This window comes from Pristiophorus japonicus, chromosome 5, assembly GCF_044704955.1.
Source record: "Pristiophorus japonicus isolate sPriJap1 chromosome 5, sPriJap1.hap1, whole genome shotgun sequence".
Classification (NCBI taxonomy): Eukaryota; Metazoa; Chordata; class Chondrichthyes; family Pristiophoridae; genus Pristiophorus; species Pristiophorus japonicus.
This window is the reverse complement of record NC_091981.1, coordinates 206,559,408-206,582,809: the sequence shown is the minus strand read 5'-3', so window position 1 is coordinate 206,582,809 and position 23,402 is coordinate 206,559,408. Positions and strand designations below refer to the sequence as shown.

The following is a 23,402-nucleotide window of genomic DNA, read 5'->3' as shown; positions in this document are numbered from 1 at the left end:
CCGATTGTTCCAGTACTCAAAAGTGATGGCACGGTCAGGATTTGCGGCGATTATAAAGTAACTATTAATTGTTTCTCACGACAGGACCAATACCCGCTACCTAAGGCAGACGACCTATTTGCGACGCTGGCAGGAGGCAAGACGTTCACCAAGCTCGACCTGACTTCAGTCTACATGACGCAGGAGCTGGAGGAGTCTTCGAAGGGCCTCACCTGCATCAGCACGCACAAGGGACTGTTCATCTACAACAGATGCCTATTTGGAATTCGGTCGGCTGCAGCGATTTTCCAGAGAAACATGGAGAGCCGACTCAAGTCGGTACCACGCACGGTGGTTTTTCAGGACGACATATTGGTCACGGGTCGGAACACCGTCGAGCACCTACAAAACCTGGAGGAGGTCCTCCGGCGACTGGATCGCGTAGGGCTGCGGCTGAAGAGGTCAAAATGCCTCTTCACGGCAACAGAAGTGGAGTTTTTGGGGAGAAAGATTGCGACGGACGGCAGTCGGCACACAGACGGCAAGACAGAGGCTATCAGGAACGCGCCCAAGCCACAGAATGTCACGGAGCTGCGGTCGTTCCTGGGACTCCTCAACTATTTTGGTAACTTCCTACCGGGGTTAAGCACCCTCTTAGAGCCCCTACATGTGTTATTGCGTAAAGGTGAGAACTGGGTATGGGGGAAAAAGCAAGTAATTGCTTTTGAGAAAGCCAGAAACATTTTATGCTTCAACAAGCTGCTTGTATTGTATAACCCGTGTAAAAGACTTGTGCTAGCATGTGATGAGTCGTCATACGGAGTTGGATGTATATTACAACAAGCCAACGTTGCGGGGAAGTTGCAACCTGTTGCCTATGGCTCCAGGAGTTTGTCGAAGGCCGAGAGGGCCTACAGCATGATTGAGAGAGAGGCATTAGCGTGTGTGTTCAGGGTAAAGAAAATGCATCAGTACCTGTTTGGCCTCAAATTTGAGCTGAAAACTGATCACAAGCCCCTCACATCCCTGTTCGCTGAAAACAAGGGGATAAATACTAATGCCACAGCCCGCATACAAAGGTGGGCACTCGCGCTATCAGCATATAACTATACCATCCACCACAGGCCAGGCACCGAGAACTGTGCGGATGCTCTCAGTCGGCTACCATTGCCCACCACGGGGGTGGAAATGGCGCAGCCTGCAAACTTGTTGATTGTGGCGCAGCCCACAGACTTGTGGATGATCATGGAAGCATTTGAAAATGATAAATCACCTGTCACGGCCCGCCAGATTAGGACTTGGACCAGCCAAGATCCTCTGCTGTCCCTAGTAAAAATCTGTGTACTGCATGGGAGCTGGGCCAGCATCCCTGTTGAAATGCAAGAGCTAATCAAGCCGTTCCAGTGGCGAAAGGACGAGCTGTCCATTCAGGCCGACTGCCTGTTGTGGGATAACCGCGTAGTGCTACCCAAAAAGGGCAGGGAGACATTCATCTTGGATCTCCACAGCACACACTTGGGTATAGTAATGATGAAAGCGATAGCCAGATCCCACGTTTGGTGGCCCGGTATCGACTCTGACTTAGAGTCCTGCATACACCAATGCAGCGTGTGTGCTCAGTTGAGCAACGCGCCCAGAGAGGCACCACTAAGTTTGTGGTCCTGGCCCTCGAGAACATGGTCAAGGATCCAGGTCGACTATGCAGGCCCGTTTCTCGGTAAAATGTTCCTGGTGATGGTGGATGCTTTTTCAAAATGGATTGAATGTGAAATAATGTCAGGAAACACCGCCACCTCATCATTGAAAGCCTGAGGGCCATGTTTGCCACCCATGGCCTGCCTGACACATTGGTCAGTGACAACGGGCCATGTTTCACCAGTGCCGAATTTAAAGAATTCATGACCCGCAATGGGATCAAACATGTCACCTCGGCCCCGTTTAAACCAGCCTCCAATGGGCAGGCAGAGCGGGCAGTACAAACAATCAAACAGAGCCTTAAATGAGTCACAGAAGGCTCACTCCAAACCCGCCTGTCCTGAGTACTGCTCAGCTACTGCATGAGACCCCACTCGCTCACAGGAGTGCCCCCGGCTGAGCTACTCATGAAAAGGACACTTAAAACCAGACTCTCGCTGGTTCACCCCAACCTGTGTGATCAGGTAGAGAGCAGGCGGCAGCAACAAAATGTAAACGATGGTCGCGCCACTGTGTCACGGGAAATTGATCTGAATGACTCTGTGTATGTGCTAAACTATGGACATGGTCCCAAGTGGATCGTGGGCACGGTGATAGCTAAAGAAGGGAGTAGGGTGTTTGTAGTCAAACTAGACAATGGACATATTTGCAGAAAGCACCTGGACCAAACGAGGCTGCGGTTCACAGACTGCTCTGAACAACCCACAGCAGATACCACCTTTTTCGAGCCGACAACACACACCCAAAGGATCAACGACACCACCCCGGACCAGGAAATCAAACCCATCATGCCCAACAGCCCAGGCTCACCCAGCAGCCCTGCAGGGCCAACAACACGCCAGCCCAGCGAGGGCATAGCCAACACACCAGAACAGACATTTGTAGCGAGGCGGTCCGCCAGGGAAACATAGAAAATAGGTGCAGGAGTAGGCCATTCGAGCCTGCACCGCCATTCAACAAGATCATGGCTGATCATCCACCCCAGCACCTCCCCCCCATGCCTCCTCCACACCCCCCGACCCCCTCAGCCGCATCCAACTCCCTCCCGAACACATACAATGAACTGGCATCAACAACTCTCCGCGGCAGGGAACCCCACAGGCCAACAACTCCCCGAGTGAAGTAGTCTCTCCCAATCCCAGCCCCAAACAGCCCACCCCCCATCCCAACAGCTTGCCCACCCCCCGGTTCCGGACCACCGAACACCGGGAACACTCCCCCCGCACCCAACCCGCCCCGTCCCGTCAGAATCCTTCCCAAATGTCGAACACCCCCGGATGTCGAGCCCCCAGCCCCGGCCACCCCGGAGCCACGCCCCCGCGACGCCAACCACACCACATCCACCAACTGCCATCTGCGCAGTCAACCAGTCCACCCCACTCGAACACTCCCCGCACCGAGGCACAGAGCCCCCAGCCCCTCCAACACACTTCGCCCCCCCAGACCTCCGCTGCAATGTGGCCCCTCCTGTCCCCCGCCCTGGGTTTCTCCGCCCCCCACCTCCACCACCCTCCCCTCCATCCCCCGTCCCCGTCTCCCCTCATCTTCCCTCTGCCTCCCCGCACAGGCTCCCATCTTGGAGGCGGTAACCTTCTGGGGCCGGGAATTTTAGCCCCCAGCGTGGAAGTTCTGCTCCCGCCGCAGAATTGGCCTTACCACCCCTCAATGGAAGCGGAGTGCAATTTCCCACACTCCACTTCCTTTGGGGGCAGTTACCGGGGCACGACTGGATGCTCCTGTGACAGTTGGAACTGGTGCTCTCCACTCTCCCGTCCTGTGACAGTTTGAACTGGTGCTCTCCACTCTCCTGTCCTGTGACAGTTGGAACTGATGCTCTCCACTCTCCCGTCCTGTGACAGTTGGAACTGATGCTCTCCACTCTCCCGTCCTGTGACAGTTGGAACTGATGCTCTCCACTCTCCCGTCCTGTGACAGTTGGAACTGATGCTCTCCACTCTCCTGTCCTGTGACAGTTGGAACTGATGCTCTCCACTCTCCCGTCCTGTGACAGTTGGAACTGATGCTCTCCACTCTCCCGTCCTGTGACAGTTGGAACTGATGCTCTCCACTCTCCCGTCCTGCGGCAGTTGGAACTGGTACTCTCCACTCTCTACTGCAACAGTTGGAATTGGTGCTCTCCACTCTCTCTCCTGTGACAGTTGAAAGAAAGGCTCCCGACCGCCTCAACTTGTAAATAGTTTTCATTTTGACCTGGGCGGGGGGGGGGAGGAGTGCGAGGAGTGATGTTGTGTATCTGTAAAGCATGCACTCCCATTTTCCGCCACCAGGGAGTGCATCCCCTGAAGTCCCAACGGATCCCAGCATCCCTTGGGAGCACTGTATATAAGCCGGCCCCTAAGGCCTGTTCCTCACTCTGGAGTGTCTTAATAAAGACTGAGGTCACTGTTACTTTAACTTCCCTGTGTGCAGTCTCAACTGTGTCAGGAACACAACAATATCCTTTACATTCAAGTTGAAATCATTGATATATACCACAAAAAGCAAGGGAGCTAGTACTGAGCCCTGTGGAACCTCACTGGAAACAGCCTTCCAGTCACAAAAATACCCTTTGACCATTACACTTTGCTTCCTGCCACTGAGTCAATTTTGGATTTAACTTGCCACTTTACCCTGGATCCCATGTGCTACTACTTTTGTGACCAGTCTGCCATGTGGGACCTTATCAAGAGCCTTGCTAAAATCCATATACACTAAATCAAACGCATTACCCTCATCGACCCTCCTCGTTACCTCCTCAAAAAATTCAATAAAGTTAGTCAGACATGACGTTCCCTTAACAAATCCATGCTGACTGTCCTTGATTAATCTGTGTCTTTCTAAATGAAGATTTATTCTGTCCCTCAGAATTTTTTCCAATAATTTTCCCACCAGCGAGGTTGGGCTGACTGGCCTGTAATTACTCTGTCTATCCCGGTCTCCCTTTTTAAACAAAGGTACAATGTTAGCAGTCCTCTGGCACCACACCTGTAGCTAGACAGGATTGGAAAATGATGGTCAGAGCCTCTGCTATTTCCTCTTTTGCTTCTCTTATCAGCCTGGGAAACATTTTATCCGGGTTTGGGAATTTATCCACTTTCAAAGCTGCTAAGCCCCTTAATACTTCCTCTCTCACTATCTGTATTTAATCAAATATTTCACACTCCTCCTCCCTGACTGCAATGTCTGCATCACCCCTCTCCTTTATGAAAACAGACGCAAAGTATTCATTAAGAACCATACATCTTTCGCCTCCACAAACAGATGACCTTTTATCGTCTCTAATAGACCCTACTCTTTCCAACTTGTTTTAGTACAAGCTTTTAAGTGAATAGAAAAGTACTCCAGCACCAGCCAGTCCATGCCTGTAGAGTATTCAAACTTTAGCAAAGTGTAGGATAGCTCCAAAAACATGTACAATTGCACAAGCAGCCAGAAGAAATAATCCAGCAATGAACCTAGAAGTACTTCATGATCCCTTTAAACGGCGCAGGTGGGGGTCCTTCATGCCGTGTTTAACTGCACGAGGTTAGAACCAAGTGCTCCAGGTGTGGCCTCACACCTTGTATACCTTGTCTAGCTGTAGCAAGACTTGCCAGCTTTTGTACTCCATCCCCTTTGCAATAAAGGCCAATCTGTTGAAGAGCTGTCTAAAATATTGCACTGTGTTGGCCCAAACACAACACTAAAGAAAAAGCTCCGGAATAGCAATATTAATAAAATAAAATGACAATAAAATCAGAAATGGCACTTCAAGATATTGTGACACGATATTCAGGTTTCACAAAAGTTCAACACTTTATATGTCTGAGCTCTCTTTACCTGCCCTTAATTTTTGAAAATTATTTAGAAATTCAGTTTGCATTTGTTTTTAACGGAATAATTATATGTAGCTGCTTAACTTAAAAAAATCATTAAAAAAACAGGGCATCTGGCAGCATCGTGTGCGCCAGTGCTCATGTGTACTTTAACTGTATTTTTTAAACTTAGTTGGCTTATCAGCCAAAGATGCTGAGTGGAAACAAGAAATCTTCCAAAAGGAGCGTGAAATAAATTAATTTGTAAAAGTGTTAATTTTTAAAATTCTCAAATTTGGTAAAGGGACCATGCCAATGAGGAAGGCCCAAGGATCCCTGTTCCCTATGTTGAGTTAGCCCATTTCAGTTAAATCAGCAGTAAGATGTCAGTCGCATCAGTGATAAATGGCATCAGTGCCCCTGGACTAGAGAAGAAAACCAGCTAGGGTTCACCATCAGCAACAGCATGCCCCTGCTAAAAAGTGTGGATTTGGGATGAGGATAGGATCTAGCTTGCATGTGATGCTGCAATGGTTGAACAGAGTCATAGAATTGAAATAATTTACAGCACTGGAGGAGGCAATTGTGTTTATGCCATCTCTTTGCTAGAACAATCCAGACCCAATCCCACTGCCCTGCTCGCTCCTCATAGCCAAGAGAACCATAGATGTTTACAGCAGAGATGGAGCAATCACTATCAAAATGTCCTAAGAATTACTTTGAATATATCCTTAAAATGGCGTCAATAGTCCAAACTATGGCAAACTAAAAAGGCCAATACTAATTAAAACCATGAATACTTATGTGAAACAAGGCTTTCACACAGAAATTGTTAGGAGATACAAGTGTCCCACGCCTTATTTGAAAGTGTATGGAGCCCTTTGTTAAGAAGTGACTGTGTAGTTATTGGAGTGAAATTGGCACCGGACATGTCTAGATTCTGATGGTTGTTTAACCTGACGTCATCATGGGTTTACCGTGCCTGTTCAAGCTCACTGACACCAAAAAGGGATGAATTCTTCTAACACATGCTTCACTTAGATTGAGGAGACGTTTTTTTTAAATCAAGGATATATAAGATGGTGTTTTGACATTAAATGTCTGTTTTTGTGTTTTTTAGTAGTCTTTGTCATAGTTTTGTAGCAGTTTTTAAAATTACCTTTAAGCTTTATGTGGTTGTATTAAGTACTATAGTGTAGGTGTTCTTTATCTAGTGCATGTGGAAAAATGTCTCTGTAAAAGGTGAGAAGTGCATTTCTGACAGAGAGGGGGAGGTTACAGAAGTTAAGATCGTAGAGATATATTAGCCACACACTGACAGATAAGTGTGTCACTTAGATGCACAAATTTTAGCTAAGAACAAGGAAGGCGAGATTTACATCAGCTAGTTCAGATACTGTTAACAGTGTGTAAGGTGGATTTACCCAATAGTAGAGGATCCAATAGGAACAGATAATACCTCTGCACACGAAGGTTCATCACTCCAACATGTAAGGTCTAACACCATCATCCCAGAGGGAGATGAGGTAACCACTTTATCTACACCATAAGGATGAGGTCATACAAGATTTGGAAACATTGCAAATTATAAGCATTAATGGGTGGAAATTAGGTTGTAGGCTTCTTAGGGTGCTAAAAGCGGCGGGACGGTAAATTTTGCACTGGAAAATGGTTTACAATGGCAGCCAAAAAATTCGGTTGCTACATCCTGAGAGTGGAGTGGAACACCAAGGGAGGTCACACCTCTCTTAGGGCACTAGGCCGGGTGAGTTACTGAAAATCTGTTGCTAAAGAGCCGGCCTCGTAGCGCCCTCTGAGTCCACCCGGGGGAAAAATGAAATCGGGACAAAAAACACAAAATATTCCTAATAAATTACTCTCCTCAAATACAGGTGAATCACAAAAATAAATCAGAGAAATATTAATTTAACTTACCTTCCCGTAGTGCTCCAGGACAGCTCTGCACGCCAGCTTTCAAAGTCGCTGTCACCATGGTGCGTTACAGGTGTCGTTACAACCTAATATCGAAACGCCGTCAAAACCTGGGGCATTGTACATCGGCTTGAGACTCCCGGCTGATACTGGATGTGCCGAGTGGCGCAAATGCCGGTGCTCATGGCTCAGACCCCTTTAGCGCCCCTGTTCCGACCCTTTCCAGGGCTGCTAAACGACCGAATTTCTACCCTATAGACTTCTATCTATCCATTAGATGAGTTACTTGATGCTGTTAACTTGTCAGCTATCTGAAGAGTCTAATCCTAAATTAATTTCACCAAGTGTAAATGCTAATACAATCCAGACTGGTTAAGATAAAACAATTTGGCAACCCACATTGAGGCATCATTCGCTCCCAGATGGTTCCTTGATGAGGAGTTAAGTGATGGGATTAAAAATGTGTCTGTTGCCATTGATAAATATTCTTGCCAGGGTTTTACATATTGTCTAGGTGAGCAATCAAAGTCACTGGACAAAAATTTCCCATATTTCCATCCAATAAATCTTTATACAAAGATTTCTGTACTGAAATTGTTATAATCACGTTAAGAAATTACTACTTAAAAACAAATATTATCGTTGATTTATTTTTAGATCCAATGGGTAGTGTTATTTGCAATGGCTCGCTTCAGGATTTTTTTGCCCTTCATCGTCACAAGTCCTAAAGTATAACAAGGCTACTGTGATTGCTTGCAAGAAATCTTATTTAACTTTAAAGAAACATTGTTGACATACACAGTGCTAAAAGAAACATACAAAACCTTGATTAACTTTGCTTTAACTTCTATTTTGTTAAAACTTAATTTTTATTCTGAAGTTTTTCAATAGACATAAAACTAAAAGAATTGCACAGAGTACAGTGTGCATTGGTGTGAGATACAACTAATCAGATTTCTATCTGGATATTGTTTATTTTAGTGTACTGCCAAGCAGGTAACATCTACAGTGCATTTAGTGAAAAGACAGAAGTGGTCCACGACCAGCGTGGATCCCATGGGCGAGCTGTCAAATGTAGGGGAACTTCTTACCTTCTTAAGTGGCTCTAAACAAGCTACTAATTACCTGAATTAGATCCCCTGCTGCGCGTAAGGTCTGCTCAGTGCTGACAGACCTGACATCGGGGAAAGGTGCGAGGGAATTCCTCAGAAATGTAGTGACACAGGTTCACATTACACTGTACACACCAGATATAGCATACGGAGGAGTTTTATTGTCTCTTGTTTGGGCTGTGGGGCAAGGTTGTCTTTGTCTTAGGTAAACCTGCTTTAGCTTATGGAAGATATATCAAGCTGATTGCCTGAATTTCTCTGTTGTCAAATCTTTAAATATGTTATTGCAAAAACTCGATTAGTTGATTCATCATCCATGTAAACACTGCCCACTTGCAACTAATGATTTCATTGAAACAAATAAATCTTATTACCTGCATTATATTTATAAAGGGAACCTTTAAAAGTACTGACACATGGTTACACTTAAAACATTAACCTCTCTTTTCCCTTTATAATATTGACAGACATGCTGTGTATTAGAAACACAGACATAGAAAATAGGTGCAGGAGTAGGCCATTCAGCCCTTCGAGCCTGCACCACCATTCAATAAGATCATGGCTGATCATTCACCTCAGTACCCCTTTCCTACTTTCTCTCCATACCCCTTGATCCCTTCAGCTGTGTGCTTTCTCTCCATACCCCTTGATTCCTTTAGCCATAAGAGCCATATCTAACTCCATCTTGAATATATCCCAATGAACTGGCATCAACAACTCACTGCGGTAGGGAATTCCACAGGTTAACAACTCTCTGAGTGAAGAAGTTTCTCCTCATCTCAGTCCTAAATAGCTTACCCCTTATCCTTAGACTGTGTCCTCTGGTTCTGGATTTCCACAACATCGGGAACATGCTTCCTACATCTAACCTGTCCAATCCCGTCAGAATTTTATATGTTTCTATGAGATCCCCTATCATCCTTCTAAACTCCAGCATTTTCTATGTTTGTTTTAGATACAGACATAAATAAATAGCATGATCTATTCAACCAGGACAGAATGCCTACCCTCAGTAGTTTTCAATCTTGCATAAATTATGAGAATAGTCTTGATTTAAAACTAATTTATTAACCAAGAATTGGGGAGAAATCAAGCAGAATCCAGATTCTTTTCTGTAGGGATCGAGAAATGGAATGTCTCTTTTAACGAACTTCCCGGATCAGGTTACAGAATAGATAATGGTCTGGGAGGAAGCTGCCTACCTACCTATCTTTGCCAGATAATGATACAGACTGCCAGGCAACTAAGAGAGAAAATAAAGGTTTTTAATTGATATGGTACATAAAGAAAGAAATACACTGCCTTATTAGAAGTTTTAGGCAGGTAGGTTGCTGAAACTGAAGCAGGGTTGTGCTTCTACAAATTATTTTTCTGCTTCACTTGTGATTTTTATTCCCCATATAATCTCGTTAAATATTTTTCCTCATATTTACAATTTCTGTATTTCCCCTCTCTCCCATTTCTTTCTCGCTGTTTTGTTTTCCTTTTTAAAATTCTGTTTCACTACACCACACCAACAATGCCTGGTCATTACCAAAGGTTTCCATGTCCTCTCAACATTATTCCAATTTTACAGTAATGGACGCACGTTTGCTGATTTGATACTTACATTGATTTTTCTCACATTAACAACTGGAAGAAAATGTGGCACCATGGACATAGTGGCCCTGGTTGAACAGCGATTTTTACAAATAATTTTTAAATGATATGGATGTTAAAAATATATTTTAGTAGCAGATCATCAATAGTAATGCATTATTAACGATTGACAAATTCTGTCTAAGGCATGCTACTCTTTTGATTTGTCAAATTAAATGTCCAATTTTAGTAATGGAAAACAAACTGCAGAGTTCTTAGTATATTAAACTTACACTTGTTAAACCATGCAGAACGTTCAGGATAATTTCTATGTAATGGAGTTCTGCAACAGCTGAAGTAATCAGAGATAATCTGATAATTAAATAAAGGTGCATATGACTTTTATTTTGCCCGAAACCACCACCTTATAATGAGTTCACAGCATGACTAGCCTGAAGCACACGGCACCTACAACAGGACAATCAATTTCCCAGATGAATCCACTGTAATCCCAGGACCAAGAAATTTAAAATTATAGCAGCCTCATACAAGAAGTGTATGTGGTAGGGCATAGCCCAAGGAACACTTTTAGGCCTGTTGTGCATATGAAATAATTCCTTTTTGTTGGCTCCTGGACGGTTAACATCCAATTCTTATCATACCATAAAATTAATAGAAAACAATTTACCCCAATTCTTATTACATTGCAGTTGGATTAAACAAACCATGTTCACACACCCATACCTGCATATTTTCTCGAAGATCAGTTGCTTCCCGCAATTGCTGGACGACAGTCTTGAAAATTTCATCTACAGATTTTATCAAGATTGTTCTCATGCTAGCATACTCTCTTGACTTTTTAGCTTTCCTCACAGAAAGACCACGTTTGTGAGGTTTCCCTCCGCCTCTTCGGTTAGTGATTGCCACGTGTACAAATAATGAGGCATATGGTAGAATTTCACCCGTCAGTGACTGAAGCGGCACATGTCTGTATCCTGGTTGCAAGCATTCAAAAGGAATTGTATACTGAGCAATAAACTCATCTCCAATGTAGTCGTCATCTAGAACCACAAATCGTACCATTGCCAACTCGGGGAGGTTAATCTGGAATTCAAAACTCTCATCAAAAATGGGGTTCTCTCCATTTTGGTTAACGGTCTTAGTTCTTTGTTCTGCACAGTCTGCAGGTATTCCATGGATCTCCACATACACATAGGGATCTACAACATCACCTTTAGAACCTGAGCCTTTGGGTTTTGGAAAGTTTTGACCACTAATTATTTTGATGTGCAGAAGTTGAGGAGAAACACCTGGCACTGAATCTTTAGTATTGGCACTAAAATAGGACACTTCTTCTCTCATGATGGCAGGACGAAGCACATACCCACAATTCCCATTCTGACGGAACCAGCCAATATTAAGGTCCATCATTAAACCAGGTGTCTGGTAATTCATTGCCACTATTTGGCAGCCACATTTCCAAAAGTCCTGAGGGTTCATGTTGCTTGAATCTATCCTCATTGGATTTGGATATATTCTGGCGAGGAAACGTTTATTGTAATTCACAAAGTCCTTTGGGTATTCATTGGCAAGTCTACCGGCAATTACTTCATTGAATGAACAAAATTCCCAGAATTTCTGATTTTGAAATGACTCAGTAAAGTCTTTAAACAGCACAGATTTACAAAGAGTCACCATGTCTGAGAGTTCTTTGCAAAGCTGAAATCTTCTGTTTGGAACTACATTCTGCTGGTCTGTATTCTCACCTGCCATCCTTTGTGACATCTCTGCACCTTCATCTTCATCCGTAATATCACCTTCAAGGCCTGTGCAATTTGCTAGTAGCTTTTTTGCCTTTAACAAAATTTTGTACTTAAGGACTACAGGGGAGGGGAGATAACTATCATCAACAGTTGGGGGCTTTGAGTACAGTTTGTCTCCCAAGATCTGTTTCATATGTTGGATCATTACCTTCTGCTGTTTTAATGAACAGTGGTTTTCCAAACATAAAATCAAAGGGTATTCCGATGCAACAAAAGCATATTTGTTAATTATATCAATGACACTGCGGAAGACTATCTGTGATGTCATAGTGTGGCCCGTGTAGATGACTGGTTCATTGTCGGGACCATCCCATGCATCCACCTCAATACTTCGGCACCCCATTTTCAGAGCACGAATATATCCTGTGATATCTGAAGGACCTCGGAACTGGTCCTCAATCAAGTAGGTGTTGTGTGATGCATTAATGTAATAATGAGACACAGGTTGTGTCATGTCCTGACAAACTTTCTTGTGCTCTGGATCAAATATATGGCATTCAGGTGAGATGAGGTACTTGGTAAAACCATCTAAGGAAAGCCAACCTTTTTCCTGTCCTTCTTTTGATGGCTCATATTTCTGAATAATATTCATGCTCACTTGTTCTGTAACATGTGGCATTCCCTGCTCTGCCTCCAAAAACATCATCAAGTCCTTGGAATCTAGAAATTCTTTATTGCTTGAAAATTGGACTAACAAAAAATATATTTCTGGTCTCGTGCAAAGCTCATGATAAACTTCTATAAGTTCCTCTTTGATAACATCAGTTCCTGCTTTTTCTTTTGCTTTGTGCAATTCTTTGAATTTCAATTCGATTTTGGTATTTTTCAGTCCAGAGTTCAGATTTTTAACTAGCTGTACAGCTTTGTTAAATGATATGCGTCCTATATCTTTTGTATCAGCTGCAGCAAAAACACTCGAAAGCCATGATGCCCGCATGTTATTGTGACTGCTCTCTATCATATCTAGTGTGTGCTTCCCATAAGAGATCAGGTACCGTAAGCCTGTAACCCAAATATTTGCTACATCAGCAGAATTAGCTACAAGGTCCAATGACTCATAGTTTTCTCCATATATTATTGAAAATGCACTATCTTCTGAAATATGATCATAAATAGCATTGGTGCGAAACATTTCTGTATTTTTTCCTGTTCGAACCTCTTTGATTGATGTTATGTCAATCTTTGCTTTATCCGATTCTTTCTTTGAAGGATCCCATCTAAGCGATTGCATGTCTGCATCCAACAGAAAATAGCGGTGATAGACTCTGGAATTTGAGCGAATCTTTTTAAGTTCAGAGCCTTCAATCATTGAATTGATACAATCACTGGCACTGCTGATCTTCTTTTCTGTCGGCATGCTGCTGAAGGAGACTGTTTTCTTTCTCTCCCTTCGTTGCCTGGTGCCATCCTGGAAAGAGGAAAAAGTTCTATAAGTACAAATGTTTATGTGCAGGATCTTTGATAACACATGCAAACTCTGTTCCTATTGTTTGGAGAATAGGTGGAAGGTAGTACTGTGAGGTTACAAGATACTGACAGGGATGGCAATAACCAACATTATAAACAACAGAAGGTAGGCAGTTTATTTTTTCTCCTTAGTATGTCAAATGCAGTAAGTTTAGCTCAGTGATGCTGCACAATGAGAATGATGAGATGCCGGTTTGATCCTCCATTCAATTCAATTTAAGATCTCAATTCAACCACTGTGGGGGTTTGTTTGGTGGAGGTTGGACAATTCTCAGTGAGGAAGGGAAAATCAGAGACAAACTAATCACTGAGAATTCTTTCAGTGAGTAGCACAGGAACAGCATAGGTGGAAACATGGCAGCAGTTTACTCATCCCCATGCCGGAAGGAGATGCAAGACCCAAGAATCCAAAAGGCCAGACGGAAAGACAAACAAGGGAAGCTTTAAAAATTAGAAGGCAGCATAATATCAAAAAATATTTACACATTACTTTGTTAAAACAAATTATATATCAACGAAGGTTGGCGTCCCCAATCCCCTTCTTCCTGAGTGAATAGTGCTGGATAATCTTAAATATTTCAGCGTATCCCAGTATCAAAAGGACCCTGTGATTTTTTTTCCTCTCACTTCAAATGAAAAAGGCACTATATGATCAGAAATAGAACACTACAACTTACTGATAGTTGAATAAGCATTTAAAATATAATATGACGTAACCTCTTGCAGCAGTTTGCACTGCACACATCTAGAGTTACACAATGAGAGCAAAACTTCACACTAGTCGTTACCTGCATACTACCCACTCAAACAAAGAATGCTAAGAATGTAGCACTGCCAGGAAGAGCTGTGCCGGGTGTGCAACGCTCCTGGTTACGACACCAGCGCAAGTTTGAGCTCCTGCCCGACCCGTCCACCCGGAAGTGCGCCCGCAATGACCGTCTGGGAAATCAGCGCAGTCCAGCCATGCCGGCAGCGGAGAGGAAGGTAAATTACAACAAAAGTAAGTGCGAGTGTTTTTTATATAAATTTTTTGTGCGATTTGTGTTGCGCTGGCATGGGCAATATTTTAGGAATGTTGTTGTGGAGGTTTTTTTTAGGTTCTCCTCTCCCCCCAGGCCTCTCTCGGAGCGCTCACGGCCCAGCTCTTCAGCTCGGGAGTTTCCCTTCCTTGCACCAAGAGAGGTGTACAATGCCTCCCTTAGTGCTGCGCCCCCTGATGCAGGGCCCAGATGCCCAAACTTACATACTGAAGCGTAAACTATTCCCAGCCGCTAACTTTCCCGCCCCGTCGCCATTATCGCCCCGAAAACAGAAAAGCTGAAAATCCAGCCCTAGGATCCTAAAATATCCAAGCGAACACTAGGAGTATACAATAGACTAATATCACTGCACCCAGGTGATCCAGTGTACCTGAACACAGAGCCAGGAAAATCTCCTTTTATTTCTGCTGAAAATCAACTTTCTAACGATACAGCTACATTTCCTCTTGTATCACGCACCTGCAGTTTTCGAACAAGCCCCATTTGAGACACCTTATTGAATGCCTTCTGAAAAAGCATAAACCACACCTGACCTGTGGTGCCAAAGAGAAAACAAAGGTGCTATTCAAAGAGGCGCTGTGACAAAATTTAATAGACAGACACATTTGTGTCTGACACTGACCACCAAGCACCACTGATGCAAAATATGAGCATGTATGGTGTATAATGGAGATGGAACAAAATACAACATTAAGGAGTTTTATACTATGAAATAGTAATAGGCTCTGCAGCAAAATATACAAAATGAAGTATATCTGGAAAGCCTTGTCAATGACTATAGCTATGTTATTAACGAAATGGATAGACTGCATACAATGACCACAAAATACAATTCATAACGTGCTGCAAAATTAAACGATAGCTTCAAGTATCTTATATTTCAACAAGACTTAAAAATATTTGTGTTTCATGATACCATGTTAATGTGTTACTTTAAGTATACATTTTAATAGTCAATATTTTGCAGCATACATTGTCAAATACTATCAACATGCTTTACTGTTAAAATAGATTGACAGTATTTTTGTGACCATGGAAATTTATATAAATATAACATTGGAGCGCACTTATGACTTCTTATTCAGCATTTTAACACAGATGCAAATAGTGAGTTGCATTTAGAGAACCTCTATACCAGTTTCAGACTAGTGCCATGGGATCTTTAAGGTTTGTGTCAACACTGCTCTACAAAGAATATTCCACACTAAATCGGTTGATACTGCATTCCAATTTCATAGACCACTGTTAATATCTTGCTAATTTTCTTGAGATTGAGTGATGCTCAAAATAAAAACTGATGTTTGCTCATTTTCTCTGAATTACCCTTTTTTTGGATTTTAATTTTTCTCCCGATTTTCTCCACGTTTCGATGTTAAAAATAAAAACTGAAAATCGCCCTCAAAAACCCATGAGTTTTTAAAATCAGCAATAAAACTAACTTTAAAGGTCCTTAAATATTAACATGTTTGAAGGAAGGGGGCATGAGATTAAATATTGTCTGTGTAGGTCGTGTAATGGTTAATGCAATTAGTATTTCTGCAAATAACTATTAATATGGTATCCAAATCTGATAAATAGGAGTTAGTGAGAACTTGATTTGTGAAAGAAAGTAACCTTCTGTTCAACATATGATGTGTGTGAATGAATGTTAGTAACAGATGGTGAGTAGTAACACCAGTCACTGTAAAATCCACCTGATGAACAAAGTGAAAACTAATCATTGCAGTGTATAAATATGGAAGCAACATAACAAGATTCAGATTGCCAGAATTAAAGGGATACGTTATGATTTTTCAATGAGCTCAGAATTAGTTGGAAAACCAAAGTCCAGCAGTAACTCGATGTACTAATGTTGCACTGAACTGTCCTTGGTTTTGTGGGATTCTTTGGGCCCAAGTTTCGAGCCGCGCCTAGAACGGCGCAGTCCCGACCTGGACGCCCGTTTTTCGCGCCACAAAGTGCGCCTAAAAAAAACCTCCGTATTCTCCACCTCTCTGCAGGTCCTCTGGCCCTCGGTGCAACGCAGCAAGAGCTGTAGGGGGCGGAGCCAGGTCCCTGCGCTGAAAACAGTGCCGGGACCTCTGCACATGCGCGCTACAGTGGGCACGCAAGTGCAGTAGCTCCAGGCGCCCGAAACTGTGTGGGAGGGGCCCGAAGCACGCAGCCCCTAGCCCTGGCCGAATGGCCTCACTGGGGCTGCGTGAATAAGGCTCCTCCCATGGCCAGCTCCTGTTTCCTCCCGACCCGACCCAACTCCCGCTGCCCGCCTCCGGACCAGACCCGACACCCATGCCCCCCACCCCGCCCCCGGACCGGACCCGACACCCGCTCCCCCACCCCGCCCCCGGACCGGACACGACACCCGCTCCCCCCCCACCACCCCCGGACCGGACCCGACACCCGCCCCCGGACCGGACCCGACACCCGCCCCCGGACCGGACCCGACACCCGCTCCCCCCCCACCACCCCCGGACCGGACCCGACACCCGCCCCCGGACCGGACCCGACACCCGCTCCCCCCCACCGCCCCCGGACCGGACCCGACACCCGCCCCCGGACCGAACCCGACACCCGCTCCCCCCCACCGCCCCCGGACCGGACCCGACACCCGCTCCCCCCCACCGCCCCCGGACCGGACCCGACACCCGCCCCCGGACCGAACCCGACACCCGCTCCCCCCCACCGCCCCCGGACCGGACCCGACACCCGCTCCCCCCCACCGCCCCCGGACCGGACCCGACACCCGCCCCCGGACCGAACCCGACACCCGCTCCCCCCCACCGCCCCCGGACCGGACCCGACACCCGCTCCCCCCCACCGCCCCCGGACCGAACCCGACACCCGCTCCCCCCCACCGCCCCCGGACCGGACCCGACACCCGCCCCCCCCCCACCACCCCCGACCGGACCCGACACCCGCTCCCCCCCCCACCACCCCCGGACCGGACCCGACACCCGCCCCCGGACCGAACCCGACACCCGCTCCCTCCCACCCCCGCCTCCGGACCGGACCCGACACCCGCTCCCCCCCCACCACCCCCGGACCGGACCCGACACCCGCCCCCGGACCGAACCCGACACCCGCTCCCTCCCACCCCCCGCCTCCGACACCCGCTCCCCCCCCACCGCCCCCGGACCGGACCCGACACCCGCTCCCCCCCAACCACCCCCGGACCGGACCCGACACCCGCTCCCCCCCACCCGCACCCGGACCGGACACGACACCCGTGCCCCCCACCCCGCACCCGGACCGGACACGACACCCGCCCCCGGACCGAACCCGACACCCGCTCCCCCCCCACCGCCCCCGGACCGGACACGACACCCGCCCCCGGACCGAACCCGACACCCGCTCCCCCCCCACCACCCCCGGACCGGACCCGACACCCGTGCCCCCCACCCCGCACCCGGACCGGACACGACACCCGCTCCCCCAAACCACCACCCCCGGACCGAACCCGACACCCGCTCCCTCCCACCCCCCGCCTCCGACACCTGCTCCCCCCCCACCGCCCCCGGACCGGACCCGACACCCGCTCCCCCCACCCCCGCCTCCGGACTGGATCCGACCTAACCTCCCTCCCCCCGACCTGACCTCCCTCTCCCTCCCTCCCTCCCCCCGACCTGAACCGAACCGACCTCCCTCCCACCCGACCCGACGCCACCTACCTGTAAATCTGGTGCTGGGGACGGGCCCTGCCCGAAGTCTCGGGCCCGGCCCGTTCAGCCTCCCTCCCCCTTCTCCTTCCCCCCCACCCTCCCCAATCTCCTTTCCCCCCCCCCCTCCCCAATCTCCTTTCCCCCCCCCCCAATCTCCTTTCCCCCCCCCCCAATCTCCTCCCCCCCCCCAATCTCATTCCTCCCCCCCCGCCAATCTCCTTCCCCCCCCAACAATCTCCTTCCCCCCCCAACAATCTCCTTCCCCCCCCAATCTCCTTCCCCCCCCCCCCAATCCCATTCTCCCCCTACCGCAATCTCCTTCTCCCCCCCCGCAATCTCCTTTCCCCCCCTCTCCCCTTTATCCCCTTCTCCCCCTCTCCTCGCTGTCAGAAACACTGACACTGACAGACAGAGAGATAGAGACACTGACAGAGACACACTGGGGGGCGGGGCATCCCAGCACGCTGTTGGAGGGCTCCCGGTGCTGCAGTCGTTAAGTAGAAAATGTTTTATTTATTGATTTTTTTAAATAAAAATTATTTCTTATTAATTTTTTTTGATTGATTTATTGATGTATTTATCATTTATTATTGATGATGGCTCTTTATTTGTAAAACTGAAATGTTTAATGTTTGTAAACTTCCCTTTAAACCCCCTCCCCCCCCCATTCCCTACGCCTGATTTTCTAAAGTGTAGATAAGGTTTTTTCGAGCGTACAAAAATCTTCACTTACTCCATTCTAAGTTAGTTTGGAGTAAGTTTTCACTGCCGAAACTTTGAAAACAGGCGTAAGTGGCCGGACACGCCCCCTTTTGAAAAAAAAATTCTGTTCCAAAGTGAAACTGTTCTAACTGACTAGAACTGGAGCAAACTAAATGACGAGAATTCCGATTTCTAAGATACTCCGTTCTACACCAGTTGCTCCTAAAAATCAGGAGCAAATCATGTGGAAACTTGGGGCCTTTAAATGTAGATGATCTTGACGCGGGGTACCAGCTGGGAAAAAGCCTTACCAGAGTGCATGAAAAAGAAAAGAAAACGAGTGACCCAGCGTATGCTGCTGTTGCCACAAGAGACCTGGAATCATGGCATTCATTTGCTTGCTGAAGGAGAGGAGTTACAATTTAAATGAAGCATTTCCAGGAGGAAAAACAAATTGCAAAATTAAGTCTTCAAGTTTCATAGTAAATTTGCTCATCTTATTCTAAGGCTCAGGAGACTGCCAACATTGGCAAAACCGCTATCTCAAGGGGACTGGAATATAAAGGGGAGGAAGTTATACTCCAGATGTACAGAACCTCGGCCAGACCCAGCTCCAGTAGAGTTTAGTATTGTGTACCGCTCCTCAGGAAGGATATATCAGCTTTGGAGAGGACGCAGCAATAATCACCAGAATTATACCATGGGTTAAAGGGTTACATTATGACACATTGCAGAAATTTGGCTCGTAGTTCCTCGAGTTCAGAAGGTTGAAGAGTGATGTAACTGAGTTATTTAAAATGATAACAGAATTCGATAAGGTAGAAACAGATATACTGGTTGGAATTTTTATTTTGGACCAGCCAGGAGGAGGGCCGAGAGAGCGGGATACCCCCCACACGCTTTGGAGATTTAACTCCACAGCGTGCTTGAGACGCCACAGACAGGTTCCCTACCCAGAGGTCAGCTTGACTGACAGTGGGATTAGGCTGGATAGCTCTTTTTTGGCCAGTGCAGATACAATGGGCCGAGTGGCTTCTTTCCGTGCCGTAAATTTCTATGGAGGAAATTTTATGCGTTGGGGGCGTGGGGGTAGTTAAAATGTAGAAAATGTGAATCTCGAAATTGAACCCGCCCACTTTCGGTTTTAACGGCCAGCCAATCCACTGCCAGGAGGCAGGCCATTTATTTAAATATTATAATGAGGCTGGAAGCTTCTGCTTTAACCTCCATTTTCAATTTAACTTTAGCTGGTCGGGTTTTGCATGCCTTGTGAAACCCGCCAGCTAAAGCAAGGCGAGGACTGCTGGATCCAGGAAATAAGTGTCTTTACACTCACCTCCTGGATCCACCGTCCCTATCTGATCGGAGACCGCCGACAAGGCTTCTGACCGCCTCCCACCCCCCTCTAATTCCCCTACCTCCTCCAAGTCCACGATCTCCGCCTCCCACCCCGAGCTCCTCCAGGTCCACGATCTCCGCCTCCCACCCCGAGCTCCTCCAGGTCCACGATCTCCTCCTCCCACCCCGAGCTCCTCCAGGCCTGTGATCTCTGCCTTCCACCCCGAGCTCCTCCAGGTCCACGATCTCCGCCTCCCACCCCGAGCTCCTCCAGGTCCACGATCTCTTCCTCCCACCCCGAGCTCCTCCAGGTCCGTGATCTCCGCCTCCCACCCCAAGCTCCTCCAGGTCCGTGATCTCTGCCTCCCACCCCAAGCTCCTCCAGGTCCGTGATCTCTGCCTCCCACCCCAAGCTCCTCCAGGCCTGTGATCGCCGCCTCCCACCCCGAGCTCCTCCAGGTCCGCGATCTCCACCTCCCACCCACACCCCAAGCTCCTCCAGGTCCGCGATCTCCGCCTCCCACCCCGTGCTCCTCCAAGTCCGCGATCTCCACCTCCCACCCACACCCCGTGCTCCTCCAAGTCCGCGATCTCCACCTCCCACCCACACCCCGTTCTCCTCCAAGTCCGCGATCTCCACCTCCCACCCACACCCCAAGCTCCTCCAGGTCCGCGATCTCCGCCTCCCACCCCGTGCTCCTCCAAGTCCGCGATCTCCACCTCCCACCCACACCCCGTGCTCCTCCAAGTCCGCGATCTCCGCCTCCCACCCCGTGCTCCTCCAAGTCCGCGATCTCCACCTCCCACCCACACCCCGTGCTCCTCCAAGTCCACGATCTCCACCTCCCACCCACACCCCGTGCTCCTCCAAGTCCGCGATCTCCACCTCCCACCCACACCCCGTGCTCCTCCAAGTCCGCGATCTCCACCTCCCACCCACACCCCGTTCTCCTCCAAGTCCGCGATCTCCACCTCCCACCCACACCCCGTACTCTTCCAAGTCCGCGATCTCCACCTCCCACCCACACCCCGTGCTCCTCCAAGTCCGCGATCTCCACCTCCCACCCACACCCCGTGCTCCTCCAAGTCCGCGATCTCCACCTCCCACCCACACCCCGTGCTCCTCCAGGTCTGCGATCTCCACCCCCATCCCACCAGGGAAATGCAAGATGAAATTAAGCCGTTTCACCGACGCAAAGATGAAATGTCCATCCAATCGGATTATCTCTTATGGAGTAATCACGTGGTTTTGCCAAAAAAGGCAGGGAAACGTTTATACGCGAACTACACAGTACCCACCCAGGCATTGTCATGATGAAGGCAATTGCTAGGTCGCATGTTTGGTGGCCCGGCATTGACTTGGACTTGGAGTCATGCGTGCATCAGCGCAACACTTGCTTGCAACTGAGCAATGCACCAAGGAAGGCTCCACTGAGTCTGTGGTCATGGCCCTCCAAACTGTGGTCCAGGATCCATGTAGATTTTGCCGGCCCCTTTCTAGGAAAGATGTTTTTAGTAGTAGTGGACGCTTACTCCAAATGGATTGAATGTGTAATCATGTCATCCAGCATGTCCACAGCCAGCATTGAAAGCCTCCGGGCCATGATCGCCACTCATGGCTTGCCCGACGTCCTCGTCAGCGACAATGGACCGTGTTTCACCAGCTCGGAATTCAACGAGTTTATGACTCGCAATGGCATCAAGCATGTCAGGTCTGCTCCGTTTAAGCCTGCGTCGAATAGTCAAGTGGAGCGGGCAGTCCAAGCAATCAAACAGAGCATGAAACGCGTGACTGACGGTTCTCTACAGACCTGCTTGTCTCGCATTCTGCTCAGTTACCAGTCACAATCCCACTCGCTCACCGGGGTTCCCCCGGCAGAATTGTTAATGAAGAGAGCCCTCAAAACCAGGCTCTCCCTAGTCCACCCGGATCTTAATGATCATGTGGAAATCCAGCGACACGTAGAAACATAGAAAATAGATGCAGGAGCAGGTCATTCGGCCCTTCGAGCCTGCATCACCATTCAATAAGATCATGGCTGATCATTCACCTCACTACCCCTTTCCTGCTTTCTCTCCATACCCCTTGATCCCTATGGCTCTTTAGATATAGTAAGAGCCATATCTAACTCCCTCTTGAATATATCCAATGAACTGGCATCAACAACTCTCTGCAGTAGAGAATTCCACAGGTTAACAACTCTCTGAGTGAAGAAGTTTCTCTTCATCTCAGTCCTAAATGGCTTACCCCTTATCCTTAGACTGTGTCCTCTGGTTCTGGACTTCCCCAGCATCGGGAACATTTTTCCTGCATCTAATCTGTCCAGTCCCGTCAGAATTTTATATGTTTCTATGAGAGCCCCTTCTAAACTCCAGTGAACACAGGCCCAGTCAATCCAGTCTCCTCATATGTCAGTCCTGCCATCCCGGGAATCAGTCTGGTGAACCTTCGTTGCACTCCCTCAATAGCAAGAACATCCTTCCTCAGATTAGGAGACCATAACTGAACACAATATTCCAGGTGAGGCCTTACCAAGGCCCTGTACAACTGCAGTAAGACCTCCCTGCTCAAATCCCCCAGCTTTGAAGGCCAATATACCATTTGCCTTCTTCACCGCCTGCTGTATCTGCATGCCAACTTTCAATGACTAATGTACCATGACGCCCAGGTCTCGTTCCACCTCCCCTTTTCCAAATCTGCCACCATTCAGATAATATTCTGCCTTCGTGTTTTTGCCACCGAAGTGGATAACCTCACATTTATCCACATTATACTGCATCTGCCATGCATTTGCCCACTCACCTAACCTGTCCAAGTCACCCTGCAGCCTCTTAGCGTCCTCCTCATAGCTCACACCGCCACCCAGCTTAGTGTCATCTGCAAACTTGGAGCTATTACACTCAATTCCTTCATCTAAATCATTAATGTATATTGTAAATTGCTGGGGTCCCAGCACTGAGCCCTACGGCACCCCACTAGTCACCGCCTGCCATTCTGAAAAGGACTCGTTTATCCCGACTCTCTGCCAATCAGTTCTCTATCCACGTCAGTACATTACCCCCAATACCATGTGCTGTAAGTTTGCACACTAATCTCTTGTGTGGGACCTTATCAAAAGCCTTTTGAAAGTCCAAATACACCACATCCACTGGTTCTCCCTTGTCCACTCTACTAATTACATCCTCAAAAATTTTTAGAAGATTTGTCATGAATGATTTCCCTTTCATTAATCCATGCTGACTTGGACCGATCCTGTCACTGCTTTCCAAATGCGCTGCTATT

The 23,402-nt window shown here is 47.5% G+C and overlaps 1 protein-coding gene across 3 annotated transcripts in view; it reads right to left on the bottom strand.

Annotated features, from left to right (window-relative positions):
- LOC139264573 (inactive phospholipase C-like protein 2) overlaps positions 1 to 23,402 on the bottom strand; it is a 462,803-nt gene that overhangs the window by 224,636 nt on the left and 214,765 nt on the right. For all 3 annotated transcript variants that reach the window (XM_070881252.1, XM_070881254.1, XM_070881255.1), the window contains one exon: positions 10,835 to 13,321. In XM_070881252.1, coding sequence (XP_070737353.1) covers positions 10,835 to 13,321 — 2,487 coding nt within the window. The remainder of the gene's footprint in view (positions 1 to 10,834; positions 13,322 to 23,402) is intronic.